General features: G+C 29.9%; 1 protein-coding gene across 13 annotated transcripts in view; it reads left to right on the top strand.

Annotated features, from left to right (window-relative positions):
• LOC129910628 (potassium voltage-gated channel protein Shaker) overlaps window positions 1-26558 on the top strand; it is a 302087-nt gene that overhangs the window by 215868 nt on the left and 59661 nt on the right. The window contains exon 1 of one of the 13 annotated variants that reach the window (XM_055988073.1): window positions 5108-9465. The exons of 11 other annotated variants lie outside the window; for them this stretch is intronic. In XM_055988073.1, coding sequence (XP_055844048.1) covers window positions 9311-9465 — 155 coding nt within the window. In that variant the 5' untranslated portion in view covers window positions 5108-9310. Of the gene's footprint in view, window positions 1-5107; window positions 9466-26558 lie in introns of those variants that run through there. One more of the 13 variants, XM_055988066.1, reaches the window with a different exon arrangement.

Consider the following 26558-nt stretch of genomic DNA (forward strand, 5'->3'; position numbering starts at 1 on the left):
ACTATGAACATTTTGTTGGTAAGAGTTTTGTATGCAAAATCTTTTATATAAATAAAATTTAATTATTTTAATGTTACAATATTAGTACAAAACATGTTCAAGAAACTATTTTCTTATATTTTTTTTAAAGAAGTAACTAAGATTTTTTTTTTAAACTGTGTATACTAAAAGATAATTTTAATTTTCAAAAATATTATCGATTAACTCAAACCTTAACCTTTGTTTAAAAACAAAAGTCAATGTCAAATTATCAACTTAAAGTTAAAAATTAGCTGGTTTGATAGCCTGAGAAGTTTCACTCGATTTTTAGTTGCCGGCTTAGTTAATTTGTTTCGAAAGTTCTCTTCCAAACATGGTTTAGTTAAGAGGGCTTACAATATATATATAAAAAAAAAATGCTACACATAAGGATAAGGATATTTTTTTGTATTTTTATATTTTTGAATACATACTGTAAGAACATTTACCTAGTTTTTTTACTGATGTAATATTCTTTTCATATGAAATCGTTTTTTTGGGAATAGGAACTGTTCATAAAAAATTCGCACTATAAATTCCTTTACAAAAAAACCTCCCAAAGCAAATAAAGCATTTTCTTTTATGAAAAAAAGAAAATATGTAGTTACTGCTTTGAATTTTTTTTTTGTTTAAACTCATTTCTTTACTGCCCTTCCTGCCTAAATGAAAAAACATATGATCCCATCCTTTGCGTAGTACCTTCATGTTTTTTTCATGTACCTTCATGAGTCTGCTCAAGACTCATATTCCTTAGTATGCAAATCACTCTTTACAGTAATATAAAAATTATGGTACACGGTGGTGTATACTTACTTTTTTATTTAGTTTTCGGTACTCTAAATACAATTTTTTTTCGTAGTCTTTTAAGTGTGAATATGATATAAAATATGCATATGTTTATTGCATATGTATGTATAAACAACTATCAACGTTACTGCTTAGTAAATCATTGCTCAGTGATGTCTGAAAAATTGAGGGGTGAGTTCCATACATTTTTGTGAACACCATTTTTTTAGGATAATGAAGAAAACCCTTTTAAAAATTCTTATATTTGTTGGATTAATTAATTAAAATATTTCAGAATTGTATAATTTATCTTAAACGATTAAAGATGAAATAGGTTATCTAAACAGTACCCACAATAATGTTAAATATACTGCGCAGGTTGTTATAAGACCAAAATAGTTTTCGGTTATCATTATCGAGTTTATAAGAATGGCCCTCAAGGACACTGTCACTGTCCGGTGGGCATCGAATACCATCATATATTTTTTTCGCGAACTTGATCAAACATCTAAAATCTTTCTTATTGTATGTATTGTAATTTCATTTATTTAATAATAAAAGTGGACTTAAAAATCTGCGCTCTTGCTGAAACATAAACTTGCCCACCTTCGCATCGGAAAAAAGTGGTTGTCTGTAAAGTCGGTTTACGGACAATAATTTTCCGTGTAACGTCATAAGAAAACAGGCTTTGTGCTTTTGTTACCAAAAAATTCACTTCCATCAACCAAAAATCCGTTTTTTTTTTATATGACAACCTATAATAAATTTTATACCATCTGAAAGCTTATTATTTCAGCTCTAAATATTTATATTGGTCATACCTGTGCTACATCTACAAAAAGAGCTAGAACCCAATCAGTTTTCATCAAAAAAAGAAAAAAATATCAATCTTTTTTATCTTCTCACGCCATCAAAATAATTTTATTCTATGACAACCTATATTAAATTTTATATCATAAAAAAGCTTATTTTTTCACCTTTTATATGAAGCTTCAATCATATTTCTACGATGTCTACAAAAAAATTTAGAATTTTTTAAAGCCAACCATGTCAAAATTTCAAACTGAAAATACGGTACTTCCCGCACTGGTAGCATGGGCAACAGATCTCCACAGGTGTTTTGAGGTATTTCTGAAGTATTTTTAATTTAACATTGTGTTGCTTGTAGTAAATGTACCGTTATGTGTGATCAAATGAAAGGTAATCGGCATACTCAATAAAGTTAAATTAAATTTTTATCTGTTTCAGACCCCTAACTTTTTTTTTATTATCTTTTGAATGACGTTTTTAAAATTTTTCAAAAAAAAAATTTCCCGTACCTATAATCACTACTTTGTCAAAGGTCTACCTCATGTTTTAGATTTGAAAAACCATTTATAACTTGGTTTTGAAATTTTTTAGAATTTTTCAATAGTATTATCAGTCTTAGGGCCGGTTTGTTCACGGTTTGTTCGATTATCTTTAATCAGGGTTTATTCCAGTTGATAATCATAGATTCCGTTTGTTCACTAAAATTAAAATCAAGCAATCTATGATTTGAGCAGTTAATTTGAGATTTTGTTAATCAGCCAATTTTGCTCGATTATCACCATTTAATCAAGGATTTAGGCGAATTCAGTTTGTTCAAACTTGATTTTCGCAATTGACATGAAAGGACAAACAAATAATTTTTTCATCGCTCAATACATTACAAAATGTTGCGTTGTTTTCAATGAAATAAATATATCTTTTCACCAAATTAAAACTGACATTAGTACCTAAAAGTTCCAAAATAAAGAAACAAAACATATTCTTTGGCTGCCCAATTTACATTTATTAATAGTGTACTACTTCCGCAGCAACATTATGCACCTATTTTTCTTAATACAAATTGCATTACAATATTAACGCATCTAGGAATTTATTTGGGATTCGTAGAGTCATTCCGATGTGGCTTTGAAACTGTCCGCTAAGACCTCCCAAGCTGCGTCCTTTTGCTTGGAAGTAATTTTCTTTCTTCGGTCTTGTTGAAATTTGATGTCCGTTTTGGCTTAGCGATGTATATTATGTATTTCTGAAAACACACAATCATAAATAAAACAATAGATAGATAAATAAATATTTTGGTATTTATTAACCTTCCCAACTGTTAGCGCTTTCAAATTCACGAACAATGTGTTTTGTTCACATCACAAACTTCAACAAGATGACAAATAAAAACTTAACTCTTGATTAAGTTTCGACAACCAAACTGACAGATAGATTGGAAAATGGAACGAATTGTGGAAAAACTATGATTTGTTAATCAAGGTGAAAATATGTATCTCTAATAGTTCATTTTTAATTTTTAATTGAATTTTTTGCCGCACTGCTAAAAGTTTTAAGTGGAACAGGAGAAAATGGCTTCACTTTTTTGTGGTGGCTGCCATGGTCCATCGATTTATAAGACGTTATCACGTCAAAAAAAAAAAAAAAACATACTTACTTGCCTTATTTGTTTTTATTTTATGTTTCAAATGTAAAATGAGTACATCTGGTGAGTTTAAGCGAAAACTGAGCTCATATAAGTGTAACAGGAATCAGCACATACGCTGTAGTCTGTTATTACAACTTTATAATAAAATAAAAATAAATGGCAGTGCGTAGTTTTTATAGTTTTAAGTTCTCCGAATAAATGCAATATTTGTAAGTGAGAATTCAATATAAAAAAAATAAATACCAATACACGTCAATATTCTTTAATAAACTAAAAATTCGTATATTTATGAAATACTACTTTTGGGCAAATGTGGTTAGTTTATTTTTACAGCCAAAACTCTAGCTTTGTATTCCATCTAGCTTTGTATTCCATCGTATAGAAATCACCCTGTATACCTACTAATATTAAATAAATTATGGTACACCATGGTGTATACGTAATTTTTATCTTTAATCATAATACATTTTTATCTTTTTCCAGCGTTCGATACTAGAATTTTACATGAAACGGAAAGATTAAATTTTTCAAAGTAAGGACCAAATAATTAACTGTCAATATTGTCAAAAGGATATAGGATCTGACTGAATACTTTAATGAAAAATGCTGATTTTGTACATTATGTCTAAATGTCGAAACTATCTTTGCCTAACAGTATGAAGTACAAATTATCCCATTAAAAAAAATTGGGTCTTGAAATTATAACATCATATCTCCTCTATGTGTTCTTAGTTTGCCTTTTTATAATATTCTGAAGGAGGATATTTTTAGAATGAAAAATTTCGGTGTGGCTGTAATATTTCTGTAATATAAACTCTGAGTTACTCTATAAAACAAATTTTTTTTCTATAATTGGTTGGGTCTTCCCTGTAAAACCCTTTTTTATCTGTTAAACCATTTAAACATTAAAATTGAAACTAAAACTACAATAAAATTTCCAATTACAAAGAGCAGCTGGCATATTTATTTACTTAAAAAAAATTTTAAAAATCTTTGAAGTCGGAACTCTTTCTAAATGTTAGTTCTACGTTGTGATGTGGTTGAAAGAATGTTTTTGTTATGAGCAAAAGGGTCATTGCACACTGATTAAACTCACATCATATTTTTGGCGGGATCTAGTGATGCCGTAAATTATTTTTAGTTTATATATTTTTATAATTCTAAATCTAATTAAACCGAAGAAATACCTGTTTGACTACCTTAAAAACTACCTTAAAAACTAACTAATTGGGTAAATGCAATCGAGTTTTCAATTAAAATACTGAGTAACTCAGTTATTTTTTGAATTTATTGTTCATATGCGTTTACTGTCAAACAGATAATATATATGTAGATAAAATCTGACCATATAAAATAATTTATTTATGTAACTTCTTTCAATGATATAAACCACCCACTTACCTAAATATTTTTGGAACATTTTCACATTGATTTTTTTTTTTTTTTGTTATAATGCGTACCTTTAATATTTGGTTATTATAAACTCTGCAAAAAACTACTTTCCCCTATTTTATTGTATCAATAAAGCATCCATCGATTAAATTGAAAATACATACATAGTACCTAATAAAAAAAGGAAAATTGTTTTTTTTTTTTAAGCTCATAGGAATACGCAATTGATTTCTATTGGCATTCATCCAAAAAACTATACAATCATAGGTTGGGTTTTATATTGAAAAATAACCCTTGAAAATTGCATCTCTATAAAAAAATGACCAAATATAAAGTAGAACACTTAATGCGACAGTTATTATTTAAAATGCTCAATTTTGTGAAATCAATGAAATTATGTAGGTACATAATAAAATGTGCCAAAAAATAAATATTTAAAAACAAGAAAAAATATAATTTCAAAATGATGGTCATATTATATTCTTTCTATTCAAAATGCGTCATTAACAATAACTCGGCCATAACACTTTTTTATATAATTAAAAGAACACTTAAAAAAAAGAAAAGAAAGAAACAAGTAACACTTAACACGTGCACTTTAATAAATGAACTTCAAAGAGACAAATCGTATATATTTCAACTTGTCGCTTTAAGAGACACCATCACACACCACAGAGAAAGTGAGAGACATAAATGACCATGAGTCACACGTGTGTCAAAAGAAGTGAGCATGCCCATTCGTGAGATATGTCAGTAGTCCATTAAAAAAAAGACATAAAAATTCAATTAAACCGCATAAATCGTTTTTCAAACTTAAACTTAAGGGATGCCCCAGTAAGTGAAAAATAAAAATACAATAAAAGGACACAAAAATGAAAATAATATACGCATCAGAGTTAAAAGAGAACAAATGAGTATGCTATACTCTCTTAAATAACAAATAGCTACATTTTTTTGCCTCAGTTTATAAGTCATAAAAAAGTTGCGAAAGCTTTTATTGCTCAATTTGGAGGCAACGATTTCCCGAAAAAAAAAAAACCGAAAATACAACAATGGTTTTTTGATAGTAAACGCTAATAACTTGGTGAGTTAAGTAACAGAATGTTTAAAAAAAAAACAGCTAAATTAGTTAAGAGAATAAAGTGAAAAAAAAAATACAAAATATAAGCGAATAAAAAAACTAAATAGAAAATTTAAGACATTTTTTTATCTGCAAGGACGAATAAAAAGGAACACAAAAAAGAGAATAAGCAAAGGCAAAGAGAGAGAGGGTCTGAAATATTTAGTTCACCAAGATGAATAATTAAGAGCGCTACATACTGAAAACCAACTTAAAAGGGGTTGAACTCTGAACTGCATTGAATTCACAAAACCCCCACCGTTAAAGGAAGCAAGCAAAAAATGAAAAAAAAAAAACGAAAGCAAAAAAAAAAAAACATTTAGATTCAGAAATTGGGTTAGAAGAGTATCTCTACTTCTACCGCACTGTACAGATACAGAGTGGCTGTATGTTGCCCGCCGAAACCAACCTAGATACAACAGTAGTGATGCACCTACCTCAATTTCGCCTTATTTTTCTTTGATGTCCTTTCTGCAAACCTCTTCTTTCGTCGTCCTTCTCTTCATCATTGTGTTTGTGTGTGTGTGTGTGTGTGTGTATTGTACGTGTATGTAAATGTGTGTGTTTGTGACGATATTTTGTTTTATTTTTCTTTCTTTTTTTACCCATCACTTTTGCTGCTGATGCTGCTGCTGTTCTGCTTGCAGCTTCTGCTTCAAATTCTGCTATATTGCTACTGGATGACGATGATGATGATGATGATATTGTTGATGATGATGGTGGTTGGATTGTTGGATGGTCCTGCTGCTACTTCTGCTGCTGCTTCTTCTTCTTATTTTTTGGTTCTTTGCGTAGTGCGGTGTTATTTGGTTATATCCTTTTGGGAGGTTGGTGCTGGCTGTGTATAGTGTTATGGTGGTCATATTGGTGTTCTTCTTCTTGTTATAGTATAGTTGTTGTTGTTGCTAAACTTTTTATTTCGGAAATTTAAATAAACGTTTTCTCTCCTCTGTAATGAAGCTCAGAAGAAATCGAGAGCACATCAAGGTATGTTACTACCACCGACCATCCTGAACGGTTCGTTTGCAATAAAAAAAAAAACTCAAAAACTAATAAAAAAAAAATTAAAACCGAATTAAATGTAAAACTATAAACTAAAAGTACAGTCCATAACCGGAAACGGAAGAAACAAACGAAAAGAAAAAAAAAAGGATGACATCAAAACATTTGCCAAAGAGCGGTTTATTGAACGAGTGATTTATTTTTCTGTTGTTGTTGTTTTTGTTATTGCTGTGCTATACATATATAATAATTCAACTTACTGACACACATAATGTAAGCGCATTACCAAAAAAAAAAATAAAGTTATTATTATAATAACGCACTCTATGTACTGAATGTTGTGTGCTGCCGCCGTCTTCACCGTCGCCGCCGCCGTGGTATAGAACGTTAAAAAACATGTGGAGTTAGAAATAGAAACTAAGAGAATCAAAAACAGTATAGGGCAACCATTAGTAGTGGCAGCAGCAGCTTTTCGGTTGTGATGGTTGGTGTTATTGCGTTTTGACAGTACTTATTTAGTAACCGAATAAACGTGTCCTTTTCTCTTTCTCTCTCTCGCAGTTATAAAGCAATAAATAAATTTTTAACTAAAAAAAATATATAACTAACGCAATATAATAGAACTTATTTTAATCAAACAAAAGAATACAAACAAATTACCTACCAATATAAATAAACATTGGTAATATCTAACTCGGAGAAAAAAAGTACAAAAGAAAGAAAAAAAAAAAAAAACACAAGAAAATTAAAGTGACAAGTGCTGATTGGGGGTTGAAAGGCGTACAGAAAGGCAAAACAACTGCAATTGTGGTCTTTTTTATCCCTTAAGTGAAACAAAACACACAATTTTTTTTTTTTATTTTTTAATTCTGTGATGTGAATTGAATACAATCACACACACATTTTTAACACGAACAACAAACACTCATACCTACACATACTCTAAACATACACACACGCACAGTGTGAGGTATATTTTCCCGAGACTGCGAGGCGAGTGGTTGTTGTCACAGCAATTCATTGTTTTTATAATACAAATTTTCAAAGCCCATACCAAGCAGCAGCAAGGATAAATTTCCCTATGTCAAATGGTACTCACGTATAGTATAGTTTGTTAAGGACACACACCAGTGAAAGTGGTGACAGTTGTTGTGGTTGAAATAAATCAAAATAATTCACTGAAAAATTGTGTTTTTTTTTTTTTTTTTCAAAAATCAATGCGGATACGAAGGCTCTAAATATATAAGAAACTGTGCTAACAAAGATTGTCGGATTTTTTAACATTTTTTTTTTTTTTAGCTTTTTGCATTTTTTTTTCTGAGTGTTAGCATATCCTTTTTATTGTTTTATGCTGCTGCTGGAGTATTCTTAGGTTGTTTTCTGGTGCTTTTTTATGTGTCAGCCACGTATTTCTTTGTTGTTGTTGTTTTTTTTGTCTTAATTTACAGTGTTAAAGTCGGTTTTTTTTTGTTCGTTTCTACGCTTTCATTACAAAGAATGAAAAAAAAAATAAATTCTTCTACTAGTCAGTGTGTTGTGGAATGAGTACAGCACGTCTCCACCAACACCATACCACCCCCGCCGGTGCTTTCCTGCTGCTGAAGAAGTTCTACCTGTACACCATCACCAGTGGATAATCCATATCTCACATGTACAATGCCTTAGACAGCACGTTGTCGACGTCGTCGTTCATAGTCGTATTCGTCGTCGTCGGTCGGTCTGTTTTTTTTTTTCGTCCATTTTTGTTTTTTTTATTTTTTCAGTTCGGCTGGTGGTATAGAGTATGTTATCAAATTTCTGAGAGTGTGTACTCGTGCGATTTAATAATAAATGATGAAAAATAGCCCAACACAAATCAAGCATAGTGTTTTTGTTGTTCTTGTTGTTGTTGTTGTTGGTGTTTTTGTTATCCTTAGTTGCATATAAATCGATAAAAAGGCTCCTTTAGTTTACGTTATTTTTTTTTTTTATATTCCTTTCACTGTCGTTGTACACTTTTCATCAGGTTATTTGTGGGACTTTTTTTTCGTATCACGGAAGCAATTGAAAGTCTGTTCTTTTATTTTTTTACTCATACTTTTGTGACAGTTTTATTTTTTTTCTTTCAATTTTTTTTTTTTTTGCTGTTGCTGTTGTTGTTCGTTTTTTGTTTCTTTGGGGATGACACATAAAAGAAATCCAGAGTACCAATCCATGCAAAAATAGGCAACACTAAACAAAGTGTCCTTTTTTTGCAGGAGACATCAACATTCGAAATGACCAAAGCGGAAACGGAAGTTGTTTGTCAGTGAACCATAAAAAAAACATAGAAACATACATTTATGTATATATAAAAAAAATCATGTTTCATTTTGATTTCTTTAAAGTGACGTGTTATGAAAGTTATTGTAGATGAAAGAAAAAAAAAATAATATAAAGGATAAATTATGAGCCTTTAACAAAAGCAATACCTACAAGAAAAATAAATTAATAGTACGAGTATGTGTGTGTGAAAAATTGTTAAGAAATTGTCATTTAATTGGCATTGATTGTAAATAATGGCTGCGGTAGCCGGTTTGTATGGCCTTGGTGAGGATCGTCACCAACGCAAGAAAACACAGCAGCAACACCAACATCAAGCTGAACAACGTGAGCAAAAGGAGGAATTTCGTAAATATCAAGAGAAGCAAAAGGACCGGCCTTCATTTGATGGGTGATTAAAATACATATTCAATTTATTACCTTCATATTCATTTGAATTTTTCAAATTTTGTTGAAATTTCTTTCAAACTTTTTTTTTAATTTTAATTACAAAATCCTTGTTATGTCACAAGAGTTAGATAAAACTGCAGATTGCATGAAAATTATACGCAGAAGAAAGAATGTGTGTAACAACACACACGAAAACCAATGACGATATAGCCAACAAAAAAAAAAAAACGAACGAAATTGGCACTTTGCCAGTGCTATATTTTTGGGATTTCTTCTGAAGGAGTCGAATTTTATCATTGGATATGTCCTTTTTTTTCCTCCACATCTCTTTTTCTATATATAGTAGTTACAAGCATATATATGTTTGTATAATGTGCGATTTTTCATCACATTCAAGAGTAAACTTCTTATGTAAGGAAGAAGAGGTTTGGTTTCTGTAAATGTTTGTTTTTGTTCGTGACATTTTTTTTTTTTCTTTTATTTTTATTGCCGGAAATTAAAAATATGTATCTAATATACACAAATTGATTAAAAATATAGATATAAATGTATAGATGTATATTATTTTTCCAAGGTAAAGCTTATTGAATTGCCACGAAAGAAAACTATTTAATTGCATAAAACAAACTAAATGGATTTCGTTTTTTTTATTGCATTTGATGAGGTTTCGTGCGGAAAAATGTGATTTACCTAATCTCTAATACCTACCCACCATGCATTAAGGCATTAAGGGTTATGTGATGTGTATAGTTTAGGATTGGGATATTCCATGGGTGTGTTTCGTTGATGAGTTCAGTTATTTCTTTTTTTTTTTATTTTTATTTCTATTTTTTGTGTTTTTTTTTTCTTTTTTTTTTTTTTTGCTATTCTCTCGACGAGGAGTAGGAACAATTAAACCGATGAAGAAATTTTAGATTGGAAAGTTGAAAAGAAACAACAACAACTACTTCATTTTTAGTGTTAGACATTAGCGTGTTTTCTTTTTCTAACACTAGAAAATTTATAGAAATTAACCTAACCTAGTTTTTATAGATATATACATATTGTATATACAATCCAATCAAAGATTACAGGATAATATTTTGAAGCTCATTGCTTCATTAATTTCTTGTTCGATTAAATAATTATATTATACTACATTTTAATTACAAAGGTATTTTGTCTTATACGGGTAAATGATAAGAATTTAAATAAGTGTTGTTTTTTCTTTCAAATTATGTACATCGATAGTTTTGCAAATAACATTGGTCTAAAAAAAAATTTGTTTTCCTTAATTTTTCTTAACCAAGTACCTACCTACCTAAATTCTATTGCGAACCAACTTTTTGATGGTTTAAAAAAATATGTACAAAAGTCGACGTATTAAAAAAATAATTTTTGTGTTCACCTGAATCCAATATCGTTGACCTTTAGACTTGAACATAATTTTTTTTTGATTTAAAAAAATACTTTTAGCAATAAAAATATTAATTCTACCCAAACTACCGTTCAAGCAGTACGTTGTTTATAAAAGAATGCATACATTTTACTAATCACTGTATTGAATTTTCTAATGTCATAGCGACGAAAACCTACCAATTGCTAACTTCACATACCTAAATGATTTCGAAAATTCCTAAAAAATTAAGAAAAAAATTTCAAATTCAATAAATTTTCATCAATGTCTTTTTATCACGTTGCAGCCCAAGATTTTTTCCATAGAAAAAAGATACGTATACACCACAGTGACCCATATTTATGACCCATTGTTTATGAATTAAGATACTGAACTAAGTGAACAGTTGAATAAAAAATAGGAGCGAAAAATATACAAAAAATTGCCAAAACCCTTCCATGAAAATACCCTCTAGTAATATGGAACTTACAGAATAACTTTATACTATTTATGAAATAAAATTTTGAAAGTTTTTATTTTTTATAATTTTAATCCAAAACGTAAAAACCCATTAAGCTGTTTCAACTCAGAGTTGACGATATAAGTTTTTCCCATAATATTATGTTACCTATATTATTATTTTTGTAAAAAAAAAACTATAATTTGTAAATGCCATTACCATTGGTACCATTTACACCATTTACGCTCTCGGTGCGATAAATCTGGTGTTAATACAAATTTACACCAGACTTCTTTGTTTCTTGGAAGATATTTTTTCTGCATGTACAAATTACGATTTTCACATGTTAAGATAATATTTTACGAGATTTATTGTACTCAATTCAGATTATTTGCCATAAGTGGAGACAAACAGTAGTTTTTTAGACATCATAAAATCAAGTGTTCACAGCCAATTTGCCTAGTTTTTACTTCACATTGTTATACATAGATAGTTTTAAGTATCAGCTTTTCTTTCAATAACATCTTCAGATCCCGTATTCTTATTGATTTAAAAATATTGACAGTTTTTCTATTTGGTTCTTACTTTGAGAAAATAATAATCTTTCTGTTTCATGTTAAATTCTAGCATTTAAAGCTGAAAAAAATATCAAATTATTCAGGTGAAAAAAATATTAAGAAAAAAAAAGTACGTATACGCCATAGTGCACCATAATTTTTCTTATATTTGTATACAAGACGATTTCCATAAGATAGGATACGAAGCTGGAGCATATGAGTTGGGTGTAAAAAAATATAAACAAAACTAGTTGCACAAAGGGGAGGGTGGGAGTTTTTACACTTATCTTTTATTTTAAAAGTCTATATTCGATTTTTTAAATTGCTTCTTGGGGAGAACTCTTATAAAATTATTAATTTTAAATTTTAATTAAATAAAAAGACGGCTTTAGGTATATCACTTTTTTGAAATTTTGCGTGAGTTGAACAAGATCAAATAATTTAATGAAATGATAATTTATTTTCACCCATTTTGGAAAGTTCGTGTAACCAAGTCCGGCATATTATGTTTCTTTTTTATTAAAAAACGGTAATTAATCTATTATATTAGTATTAATACTTAATTACTTATTACTTTTCCAATGCTCATAAAAAAGAATGTACAGAAAAAGTAAAACGGTTGGTCCCACTTTTTTTAAACGACTTGCAAAAAGGACTGGATGAACCAATTTTAATGATTTTGTATTCAAAAACTAGTGCCTGCAGTGTGGTCTCATTTCAATTTCGTCCAGTTCTGACCATGAATCCAGTTTCGATCCATAGAAGTCGGCTGTGTTTTTTTGATAAAAATGTTTTTTTTTTTTTTAGAGTATGTTCATTTAAATGTTAAAATTCTTTAAATGCATGATAATACATTTTGGAGACACGCTTTTGTTTGTGTTTCGGAGTGTGCTGCCCATAATTTTCGATTTTGATTTTTTTGCATATTTGGAGTTAAAGCATTGTGTCTGATTTATTCTCATTTATTTTTTTAGCCTATATCTTTAAATAAGCCAGAAAATTCGAATTTTTATATGCAAATTGCGGTTTTGATTTTGTGTTTTCGTCTATAACTCAGAAGTATGAAAAATGTAGTTAGGGCTTTTACGAGATTATGGGCAGTGTGGATGTTCATCAGTCAGATGTAAAGAGTTTTTTAAAAATAAATTAATTAACTATAAAAAATAACTAATTTGTAAGAAAATTCAGGCAATTTGTATGTATCCCTCTCGCAGGTATTTTTTTGTTTAGACAAGCGTAAAAAATTGCACTTTGCACCTGGAGTAGGTACAACAAATTTGGATTTTTGTTTAAATTTCTCTAATAAGGATTTTTGAATATATTTTTTTATATAAAGTCAGTGATTAGCTTTGTCAGCTTTGTCAGCTTTAGTAAATTTAACTTAAATCAATACAAATTAAATTAACTTTAAACATTTAGAAGTAATATCGGGGCTGAGTACATTCTGTTAAAATTAGGGCTGATGATTCTACCTGGGTATTATGCTACTTGGTAGCATGTACCCGGGTAGTAAAATACCCGGGTACCCGGGTAAAATGTCTATTACCCGGGTACCCGGGTAGTTAAAATTACCCGGCTACCGGGTAACCAAATACAAACCACTTTATTTCAATGTACATTATATGTCTTCGTAGTCTTTAACAGTTTTGAAAGCATCCTTTACACACAGTTGTAGAGTGTGTGCAACACAATTAATATCATCACCCTCGTTTAAAAGACGGACTGCTGCTTTCATTACATTAGCAAGAAAACGTAAACAAGAATTTGTTTTTGATTTATGGACTTTATGAAATAAATTCAATTTGATGTTTTGATTATCGTTTTTTTTCTAAAGCTGGGTTCATACCAAGTTTATCAATAGTTCCAACATACGTAGATATATCATACATTTATATGCAATTATGCATTAATAAGAATATTGTAAAGTGTATTTGAAACGTACATTATGGTACGTGTTAATCAAACTAGTGTAAACCCGGCATATTATTACCATTAGCTATTTGCTCACTTTTTATTTTATTCGCAAATAAAAACAAATTACAAATAGGTTGTAAAAAAAACAGGGCATCTGTAGAAATATACATAATTCATTCAAATCTCAGATGTACATAGGTACTTGTTTAAAAACATGTAATGGCTTTGGTTAGCACTCAGTTTTTTTTTTTTTTTTTTTTTTTTCAGTATCAGTGAACTACACGATTTACCCGGGTATCATCAGCTATAGGGAAAATACTCCATTTTTTCTTAATCGCCTCTGAGAAAAAATAAAATCTAAGAATATCTTTGACTGTACTCTAAACAGTTTCAAGTTAATGTTGTATACAAATACAAACTCCATTCCATTTAACATTGTGCTTTTGCATGTTTTATTTATCCATCTTATGTTTTCATTCTAAAGTAAAAGTGTATGATTTTTCTTTTTTAGTTAGTTTTTTTCATTATCTGACACTAACATGGTTTTGGCAAGATATCCGGTTTCATGTCAACTTCAAGTTTTCAATTTTTTTTTTTTTTAACTTTGGATAAAGTGAAAATCATGGCAACGTAAATTTTTAGACAATATTATAACTTGTTAGCCCTGATTTAAACGCCTTTGCACTATCGACTCCCAAAGATTTTTACTGTCTCATGTCATGGTTGCCAAAAAAAAAACTAACCAATTTGAGTAAATAAACTTTTTATGCTAAAAGATTTTTTTTTCTCATTCCTTTTTATTGATGGGAAAGAGATGGGTACTATGTAAACACTCTGTGAATTTAAGGTTTTAATACATACTCGTATTTGTTGAAAAGAACTAAGCATTGAATGGAGCTTATTCATTAATAAATTTTATTAACTATACAATTCTAGAGCTGAGGGAATAGGGTTAATTACTATTATTGTTATAATGTATATGATTTTATAAAATGGAGGAGAATAAAATGCAATAGTTTCCCGGTAATATTGAAAGGTATAATATTGAAAGGTATTTTCTTGTTCTAGTACTTTTTCGAATTTCTCCAATTTTAATCAACAATAATTTTTTAAGAATTTTCAAAGCTTATTACCTATGTATTTAGGTACAAAATACGTACAAATCAACTTCAAATATGAGAATATCATATTCATACATATACTTACACGTTTATCGTACAATTAAAACCACACATTACTACACTATGTGTGACGTACCTATATGAATACATTTTGCAAACAAGAAGACATACATATCTTACCGCATTATAAACTCTGCAAATCATATGTGAAAAGATTTTTTTTTTTTTTTTCTTTTAAATTTATAATTCATAACTCAAGGTCTAAGGCAGCATGACCTGACTAAACAGTGGTTTTAAAAAAATGTTCTTAATTACTGCCAGTATACTCTGCAGAATCATTTAAAATAAGTTCTCTTTAACTATCAACTTTCTCTCTCTATCTCTCTCTCTCTCTTCTTTCACAAATATGTGTTTACTTCAATAAAGCTCTCTCTGTTTTTATTTTGAAATTTCTCTTAAATCGTTTTTACCTTTCTACCTTTCTACTTGCTTCAAGCTTCAATAACTTTTTTTTTTTTGTAAATGATTTCTCCTTGAAGGTCTCTTTTATAACCAAAACTGCAAAAGGGTAACCCAACCCATCTTTAATCTTTTAATAGTTATCTTTGATTACATCTAAAAGGAATGCTTAAGAAAATTGTAGATTGTAAAAGGATGTCAATAAGTTAAAATCAATCAAAGAAGTTTATTTCTCTTTGTTGTCTGCAATTAAGTGTGCATTCATTGGAACGTTATCTGATGTAATTTTAGAAAGATGGTTCTTAAATAATGTATAGGTGCACTTAAAGCAGGTAGGAGAGTAGTGTTATGATTTTTAATGACTTAAATAATATTATAAAGGATTTCAAGTGTTACAGTACGGTTATGTAAGCGTTATTTTGACACTCTCCAGATAATTATGTATTAAATTTTGTATAGATATTGAACCGAAAACACCTCATCTAATAATTCTCACCATAAAAGATATACTTTTGGAAAGGTTAATAAACTTGAGATTTTATAATAAAATAACGAGATTTTCATTCTTATTCTTGTTTCAAGAACTGACACTCTATTCTTTTTTAAGTCTTTTGTCCTAAGATTTTTTGGATAAATATTTTTGATAAATGCTTCGTTACAACTCATTTTATGATTTTATTTACAAAGCAAAAACTTAACAAACATTTACTAAGTTGTAGAAAAAAAAACAGGGCTATTATGCTCTAGCTACCGTGTCTGAATTAATAAATGCCGCCCTAACTCATTTTTTAAAATGCGTTTTTTTTTTATCGGCAAGGGGTACCTCTTGAAACTTTTCTGAAAATCTGAAAAAAAAAAATTTATAATTTTATTTTCAAAATACATAAGTCTGTTCACTGTGAACTCATATCTGTAAACCAAAATTAGTTTTGTCTGCAGGTATCTGCCGTCGAATTTAAGACAAAAATACCTAATTAAAATAAATAATTCAGATTCCAGACCTCCAAAAAAACTTTTATTGCTTAGTTCTACAGTAGTTTTATAACATGAACAAGGAATGACCAAAGTAAATGATGTGTGAAAAGTCCTCCCAATTTCACCGGCCATATCGATGAAATATAACGTCTTTTACCTAACCCTTGTTAATAAAAGAATGAGTGAAATATCAAGTTTTTTACAGCAGAAATAAAAACCCCTTTTTTCTTTGACATGACCAATTTACCAAGTTGGCTCCGCGAAATTAGGCTCCAGGAAATAAGGCCCCAATAAAAAAATGAAATAAGGCCCCAAAAAAATACACACAAAACAACAACAACGAGATTTCTCAAATTTTGGGGTGTTATTTCTTTTTTTGGGGACTTGTTTCATTTTGTTTTTGGGGCATAATTTCATTACGAAATAAGGCCCCCATGAAATAAGACCCCAACACTTATTTTGGGGCTTACTTTCATTTTATTTTAAAAACAATTTGGGGCTTTACTTCATTAATAAGTAACAGAATAACCGAAAAAAACACAACAACAGTTTGAAACATCCTTGAGGAACAATTTTAAAAGTTCCCTCCATTGGTTTGGGTTTGGGGTGATATTTCATTAATAAAAATAAATTAATTATGAAAAAGAAAAATTGGGGTCTTATTTCATTTTTCTAAAAAAGTTCAAAACAAATTTGGGCTTTATTTCATTTATTTTTGGGGCATTTTTTCATTTCGATGGGGCCTTGTTTCATTGGGGCATATTTTCATTATGAAAAAATACCCCAATTTGAGGCCTTATTTAATTTTTTCTTTTGGGGCCTTATTTCCTGGGGCCTAATTTCACGGAGCCGACCAAGTCAACAACAAATGCACAATTTTAACTTCTAAATTGGCATAGTTTTGGATACTATTACACTAAAGTCAGCAGCGTTATATGGACTTTTGTCTCCCACAAGTAAAAAGTAAAATATTTACTAATGTTTTCTAACCCTTTCGAACCCAAGCTATGAAAATCAGCATTAAAAAATGTTTTTTCAGTATTATCGTGTCAAAAACATCGCAAGAAGAAATATGAATAATAAAAAGTAATTTTCCAAAATAATAAATAGCAAAAATAATGTGTTACTCTCATGTTACATGTTAGTAAACATGCACTGCCTATGACCACAAAAAAAAGTCGGACAACTGAGAAAATAATTTTTTATAGAACAATAACACTGCACAACAAGGTTTTGGATGAATAAACTATACAATACTTTTCCAAGGGTTTTTGGTGTGCTGAACTCGAATCCGGTTTCAGAAATGTTCTATCAGCTCTAGTTTTTGAAATATTGCCATTAGAAAATCCAAAAACACGTTTTTTGGCTGATAGCTCTGGTCAACTAAATTTGACTATTTTTATTATGAATAAACCAAAGTATACTTTTCAAATAGTTTTTGGTATGCTTAACTCGAATATGAAGTCAGAAATATTCTATCAATCTTAGTTCTTGAAATATTGCCGTAAGAATTTGCGAAAAAAGCGTGTTTTAGCTGTTTTTGAGGTTATGCTATGCTGTGAGGTACCTTATTTCAAAACAATTTTTAACGGTTTCTATAAGAACTGTTTTCCTTCTTTGAAAATCTGTTTAAATCTTTACGTTATCTGTTTTATTATCCGAGATATCTTAAGTTTAAGTACGTGTGTTTTGGCTTATTTTATCAATAACGTTATTTCAAACTGCAGTAACTTCAAATTAAAATATCTCGGATTATAAAAAAGATATCGCAAAGATTTAAACAGATTTTTAAAGAAGAAAAGCAATTCTTTATACAAACCTTCAAAAAGAGTGTTGAAAAAAAATTCCCTCACAATGCAGCATAACTTCAGAATCAGGTGTTTTTGCATTTTCTAAAGGTAATATTTTAAAAACGGGAGCTGATAGAATATTTCTGAATTCGGATTCGAGCTCAGCACATCAAAAACCTTTGGAAAAGTATTGTTTGGTTTATTCATCATACAAAAACTTTAATTTTGTTGTGCAGTGTAATGTTACTTCTTCTAAGCCAAAAAACAAAACACTTTCTGGATTAACATTTTTTATAACTTTTTTTCAAAATAATGACCATACCTATATGTATAAAAAAATTTTTTTTGCAAAAAAGGGAATTTCAATCCCTTTTTCGATAAAAAAAAATGAAAAGTATGATATTTGACTAACTTTTTCTACCAATCCAGTAACTAGGCATTATTATCTTTCAATTAAGCCATTGAAACCTAAAAAAATATTTAATGGAATATTTTTTACGAATATTTAAATAAATGTTACATGAGAGTAAAGCTGGTACCGAAAGGGCTAAATACACATTATATTAATTTGTGATGAATGATTATCGATTGGCCAGCGCACACAGTGGGCCAGATTTTAATTTTTCGTTGCAAAATTCATAACTTTGTAAGGGGTTGAGGGAGAAACATATGAAGTTTTAAAATTTCTATCCCATACTTACTATCAATTCTACCATTCTACCAAGGTTCAAGATTCTGCGATATAATCAGAAGTGGCCTTTAATATTTGATTAAAATCCAGCGAAAATGGGCGAACACCACGCCTCCCGAATGAAAAATTTTTATGCACAATAAGACCTCAGAACACACTTATAAAAAACCTTTTTAAATAAGAATAGGCAAAAACTGGCGGCTGTTTTTTTTTTAGTAGGTACATAAATGTTTCAAAAATAATCAAAGATTAAACTTCATTATAATCTTTAAACAACAACAACAACAACATTTTGAATGTGTAATCAGCGTTGCCAACCCATTCAGTCAAAATTATGCCTCACTTGAAAAAAAATTATGCCTTTTCTAAAAAATTATGCCTCAATTTAAATTTCGTAGTTTATGCTTAAAAAATTATACAAAAAGTACAGAAGTACACAAAACGAAATGTTTATTTAATCAATTTATACATTAAGGGCCAATTTTTCAATAGTCAGATAAACTTGAGATAGAGATTATTCCTAGGAATAAAATTTTTTATATTGAAATTCATTCTTCTGATAGTCTAACTGACGATTGAAAAATCGGGGCTAAGGCAACTTATTTGTCACGTAACGGAATCTTATTTTCTTCGAAAGGAATATTTCAAGACGTTGCTTCATATAATTGGAAGAAATTAGCGGCAAATTTTTTTCACCAATAAAAAATATTAGCCTATTTGCAAGCGTTTTAGACCTTTTTACAGCAACAAAATTAGATTCTTTTCTAGTAAAAGTGATTAGTGTGAAAAAAATTCTTCGAAAAATTAAACACTACCAAGAGTTAAATGGTAAAAACAAATTCTGTAGATAAAATTTCGAACAACCTTTATTTAAAATATATAGAAAATATTGTTTTTAGTCTTTTTTATCAAAATATTTAAAAAATTATAAGAAACTTTTAAAATATAAATCAAGAATAGAATGAAAAAAATTATGCCTTTTTGGCAAAAAATAAGCCTCAATGCCTTAGCTAATAAAATTATGCCTAAAAGGCATAATTATGCCTCAGTTGGCATCGCTGGGTGTAATGTGTATGGCTATCTTTCTATTCCTTCTAACTAGTGCCGTGCAGTTGCATTTAAAAGACCTTAGGTTTACAAGCATATAGTTCTTCTTCTTCCTTTTTCTCGGCGCTGTTATGATCTCGATGTCGAGGGGATCATAACCTTCCCACGTTACTGCTTCACACTAGTGATCCGCCTGTGGGGTTCGCCGGGTTGACCTCAGAAATCGGCGGCAAGCCTCCCGGTTTTGTATTGTTCCGTTTCTGAGGCCAACTGAATGCTGGTGTTTTTGCATTTGCTTGTACCAGGAGTTTTTAGGCCTACCTTTCTTTTTATTTCGTGTTGGAACGTTATATGATATTGCTTTTTTGACGGGGTTCTCAGGATCTCTCCTTTGAACATGCATATAGTTAAATTATTATTATTATTATTAGAGTTATGACACTGTTTCACGGATGCCAATTAGATCAGTTAAGTTTAATCCATAGACTTTCCTCGAAAATTTTGAAACTCAACTCAAGGGCAAAAAATTGAGTCGAAAACAGATTTTCGAAAATCTTTAAGTTTTGTAATATTAGAAAAAAATGTTTATCGCATTTTAATAAAAATAGTCCAATAAAAAAAAATAATTTTTGAACTAGATTTTAAAATTTTAACACCAAAACTCTTAAAACTTTCATACGATATAATTTCTATGATTTTAAAAATAAAGAAACTTTGACTAACTGTTTCAGTTGAGTTCTTTGACCGATTTAAGAATTTTTTTCTTTTGTTGAAGCTTTCAATATTCCCTTAACCAGTAAATGAATTTTCGCTTCGACTTTTTAAAAGTTGGTCTGCTATGGTGCGTCTTAATTTTGCGTTTTAATTTTTATAATAATATTTCAGAAAAAAACCCGAAGCCGAAAAATTTGTTAACTCTTGAATCAAAAGTAGATAGCGTAAATGAAATTTCTCCAAGAACTATCCCCTGAACTAAAAGGATTTTTAATTTGAAATTATGAAGTGTTTTTTTTATCTAAAAAACAGACACATCTATTTGCACGGTACTCGAATAATCTTGGTTATGGTTTGATAGGATCCAGCATTTTAAATAATGTGCCATGAGGCTTGATGTTTGTGCGTTATGCGCATAACGCACATGCTAGACTATCTAAGGGTCGACAAAGAGAGATGCATAAAGTGTTTGAAATCTTTGGATAGGTCTTTGCATTGGATGTAATAGGTTTGACATTCTTGCAGATCTTAGTATGTGAATTAAAAATTAAAGTGCACTCACAATGCAGGTTTTTAATTAACGATATGATACGATTCGAAAAGTTAAGTTATTCACCTAAGTTTTCAGTTTTTGAGTAAGTCCTATAGACAGAAGTCCTCAATTAAACCGTCTTGTACTTAACTTTTAAGAGAAAAAGTATGCGACAGATTAGAAGACAAATATATGTGGCAATAGTGCAGTGATTATAGTTCTGAGTTAAAAAAGTAGATTTTTTTTTAGCAATTTAAATACATACTCTGGAAATATTTTTGTCTGAAAAATTTTGTACGATTTGAATTTAATTTTTGTTGTTGATTTTATTGCAAGATAATGAAGCAAAGAATAGAATGCCAGAACAACAAAACAAACAAAAACAATCTGCATTGAAAATTATTTAATACATGAAGCTGTTTGCTTGGCGGCAAATTGTCGCATCCATGACATGACTTTTAGCATTGCTACCGCACTTGGTATCGCCTCTACTTAAAATATAAAAAAGAAAAATAGTTTTGGTCCTTGTTTAATGTCATTTTTGTCGTTGGTTTTAGTGTGGGATTGAATTCTTCAACGTGGTCAGTTTGGCGACATTTAAAAATGAAACTATTTTCCTTTTGTACGTGATGGCTGCCAGGAACAATAGAAACCATGAATTTCGTTTTGATTTTTTTTTTGTATGCTTGGGTGAAACAAAATTTGAATAATGTATTTTCTACAATAAATGGTTTCATAATTTAAATAATACAATTTTCATATATCAGATAGTTTTTTGAATTATTTTAATAGATTTAAATTTGATTAATCAGAAGTTTGTTCTACATGAAATAATTGTGCAAAAAGATACTTAATTTTGACTGTTGACACCTAACAATAAAACAATAATGGAGTGAAAATTTGAATATAATCAAAATCATATTCGTTTTTGGGTATTATACATATATGTATGCCAGAGACCAGAAATAACAGTCAACCTATATTTTCAATCGGTTTCTCTCTGAGAGTTACCATATTGCTTGAAATACGTTTCGGTTAAGGTTTGAGATTTATTTTTAAAAATCAAAAATAAAGGTTATCGGTTGAGATTTTTACAAAAAAATAAATGGAAAAGGTCAACCTTTAACCGTTTTCGCTGAAAATAAATCAAAAATGGTCAATTCAAAGGAAAATGTCGAATATGTCAAGAATGTCTTTATATTGCAAAAAATAAATAGGTATGAAAGGTTGTTTTTTCTAAGTTTATGTATCAAATAATGTTTGAACTCTCAAAGTTTTTTAAAGTAAAATTTTAAGACGAAAATGTGTTTTCCACTGTAATTTGAGTAGCTGGGACGACAAACACAACCAATGCAATTTCGAATATTTCAGGAGACCGATGTTCTAATATCTAGGTCAAAGCGTTCAGCTTCCAGAAGCGTTTTCGCCCGCCCAATTTCAAACGGCTATATCTCGGAATTTCGAAAAAAATGAAAAAAATTTTTGTTGCCAAAAGGTAGCGGGGACTCCAACCTACAACTGGGTACAACTTCCACCCCTGTAGGTGCATGGGTTTTCAAACCGGGAGTACTTAAAGGTAAAAAAAGTTAAGCCCGATTCTGAAAAAATAGGCATGATGTGGCGTTTTAACATGGAAGATGATTTTTCAAAAATCTGACAATGTGCAAAGCGTAGGCCCATGACACAAGCTACCATTTGGCATCACTTCCAAAAATTGCTCTCAAGCGGTTTAGCTTCTAGTAGCGTTCAAAGATTCGGGAATTTTTCGAAAAAAAATTTTACCCCAACTTTCAAACGCGATTTTCCAATCCAAAACCCGATTATACCACTATCGGGTAGCTGAAAATATAAGCTTTCATATGGCACCACTCCCATCTCTCTAGGAATTGATACATTTGCAGATGAGATTTATTTTTTTCTCTCAGCGATAAATCTCACTGGTTGACCGAAACATAAAAAAATACAAAATAAAGGTTTCTCTCAGACCTTTACCGAAATTTGTCTTTTTTTTTAAATAAAGGTTATTTTATGACCTTTATTGAAAATGGCGACAAATAAGAGTTATTAAGGAACCTTTCAAAAGGTTGAGATTTATTTCTGATCTCTGATGTATGCACATAACTTATGACTCGACTTGTATAGTTAAAATTCTTTTTTTTTTTTTAAGAGTTACATAGAACAAAAAGACTAAAAAATGATCTTAAAGAAATCCGCCCTCTTGCCAGGCCTTAATATCTTGAGGAAAGGATACTTTAATTTATACAATCAAACAATTCAATTTTGTATAATGTACCTACAATTAAATTGAACAAATTTTTGTACGCTTTACCTATCGTAAGAGAAAGTACTACATTTGAACAAAGTCGTGCATTTAATCTTTATAAAAATCGTAGTTTTCAGAAACTGTTTTTCCTTAAATAATAGATAGCATCCTACAAATTTTAAAAAATTGTCAGCAGATACTCAAAACGTCAGTACTGTAGCTTCCTCATTATCAAATTAAGTATTTGTCAAATAAGTTGTTTATAAGCTATGGTGTCACAGATTAACGTGTACCTATACTCGCAAACACATAGCATGGCTCTGTTTTGGCTTTTCCATATAGTCAGTTAAAATTGGCCTTGCAGACCAATCGTATTCTCTTTTTTATAATAATTCAAAACTTCTCCAAATTTTTCTCTTATTTTCATTGATGATCTTAATTCTAAAGTCTAAATTCTGAGAATATTGATGCCCTCAATTTTTTTACTGCCGACAGTTTCTTGTACTCATTTACAAATTTCCCTCCTTTTTGTTTTGTGAGTGTTTATTTAAAAGGGGGGAGTAGATTTTATACTTACCTAAGCAGAATTCTTTCTTAGGGTCTCGTGAAATCTTGTGGAAATGCTAAGACACGAAACTGTGTTCTGAGCTTTCGATTAATCGAAAGACTCCCCTGTTATCTAAATTTATTCATGATCCTAGGTATGCGCATAACAAACCATTTTCTTTGGAATGTCCCAAGTATTAGAACCTGATAAAAATGCAGAAAAATGTTTAGTTTTCCTCAGACATACAAAACTGTTTACCTCTTTCGATCTGACATTGGCACGATTATGTTAAGCTAGTGCATATACTTCTGGTAAAGTGGAATGCTTCACGTTCATTCCTCATTTGAAAAATTTGTATTGTAATCTTGGGAGCACCGTCAAGTATCGAGTTTCTGTTTTTGTTTTAGGTCTGTCACAAAAATTAAACTAGTTTATTATACGAAAAACTGTAACTTGTATTAAGTTTTTAAATGCAATTACCAAGGATTAGTGTGACCATTTATAACACATCATTCGTTTTAACCCAAAATTGCATTTAGTATTTTCCGCCCTTTACGATCCCCTACATTTTATGTTTTTCACAAACCCATTTTATAGAATCTTACATTTTTTCAAGTTATGATTGAAAAGAACTTACAGTCACAATATTGACAAACACTACAAATTGATAAACAAAAGAGGAAAATCATCGATTGAAAACATCAGAGCCAATTCGGCAACACTTTAAATAAACATAAAAAAGCAATCATAAAAATACGAGAACTTCAAACAAAACTATATACAACATACTATTGTTTTGGAATTTTATTTCAAGCCCCATGGCATTCCATACAAGCTATTCTTATGTATATCCAAATTGAAAAAAAAAAGCTTATTCAAAATAGATGTTCATTGAGAAGCAATAGTTTCAAGGCTCAACAAGAGGCACACATCGAGCATAATAAAAAAAAAAACAAATTCAAACAAACAAACAAGTATGCAACGAAAAAGAAACAATTTTTATATGTAAAACTTTTTTTTTTATTATGAATTAAAACAAAAATAAAATATAAACAATACAACAAAACAAAAATGTCCACATGGATTTCCTCTTTTTTGAATTATATGTTCAAGTATCTATGCAAGTATCGGATGTAAACATTTTACATATTCATATACACTAGATAGCGTCCAAGTTTCTAAACATTCAAGTATCTTGTCACTTCGGGCGGGTGAATATTTTGTTGCTGCATTGCCATGGGAAATCGCTGAAGGTGAATTCTGAGCTGAGAAGTAGAGGGCTAAAAATAAATCAACTACAAAAAAAAACAACTATAGAACGTGAGAGTGGCAGGAGCTCTGTGATGTACACATGGAGTGTAAGACTTAACCTACAGCAATTAGGGAAATGTAAACGAAAAGTTTCAACTTTCGTTATATATTGTTGTTGTTGATTTTGATGGTGTTTTTTGTGTGTTTTTTTTTTTTTAATTTTGTTTTTGCTTTGAAAATCCTCATCAACACCCTGCAATACTTCCATACAATGGACTTGCTTCAAGCCTAAGCTAACAAAAAAGCTGTTAAACTGTAAAGTTTCGAACAACTATAAGCAATGTCGCGTGTCGGATCTTATTAGAGCTTACAGACCAATGTCATGCGCGTTTTTTTTTTTTTTTTTGTATTCTTCGATTTTTCTCTCATTTGAATTCCATGCCGAAACCGTTTGGGAAGTTCCAATAAATTTCGACATTGAAAAAGCTTAAGAAGTTTATTTTCCAGTTTATTTTCGAGTACTGGAAATTTATTCCTTTTATAACTCTCTCACTCACTCGCATACTCTCGAAATTATTACAAAAAAAAAAATTAAAAAAAAAAAGACAACAACATCCGAGCTCTAAGGAAAACAAACACTGGCCTGACATCTCTCGCGCACTCTCTAACTTTTTTAAGAATATATTTATCTCCTCATATGAGATGATGATGATGATGCTTTACTTCTCAGGTAGAAGATCTAAGAAGATACTGTAAATAAATAATAATTTAAACTAAACACCCAGTGATGGTGTTTTTTTTTTAGTTTTTTTAAACGTCTACATTGTTTTTTTAATTGTTTAATTTTCCATGAAATTTCACACATTGCATGCCAAATCCACATGGCGATATTTTTAGATTATTATTGATATCGATCGTAAAATGTTTTTTTTTTTTTATTATTTTATTACTTTGAGGTGGTTTTTTTTTTTTTTTGTTAATTTAACATACATTTTAGCAAGAATTTTTCAATCGAAGATTTATGGCTGCTTTGTCTAGGTACGTTGACGGATTGTTGGAAGTCATTTGGTGTGCTAAATAGAAGCGATGGAATTTTTGCTTTAATATTTCTAAGTCAGTTTTCAAAACTTATTATTTTTATTTGAATTCTCGATATTTATGTAAATCAATATTTTAGACCATATTTGTGATGATTCAAGCACATCGCAGTCCCAAATGGCGTTTTAAATATCTTCAAATTGACATAACAAAGACTATTTGCTTACTAACAGTATCCAGACAATTCCGATGACCACTTCAAACTCGTATTTGAATTAATAAATAATAAAATAAAATAACGCTCTTGTCATTTCTTATAATCAAAAAGAACGTACCTACTACTCCTGTAGACACGAGCTG

Source organism: Episyrphus balteatus, chromosome 2 (assembly GCF_945859705.1).
Source record: "Episyrphus balteatus chromosome 2, idEpiBalt1.1, whole genome shotgun sequence".
NCBI classification, from domain to species: Eukaryota; Metazoa; Arthropoda; class Insecta; order Diptera; family Syrphidae; genus Episyrphus; species Episyrphus balteatus.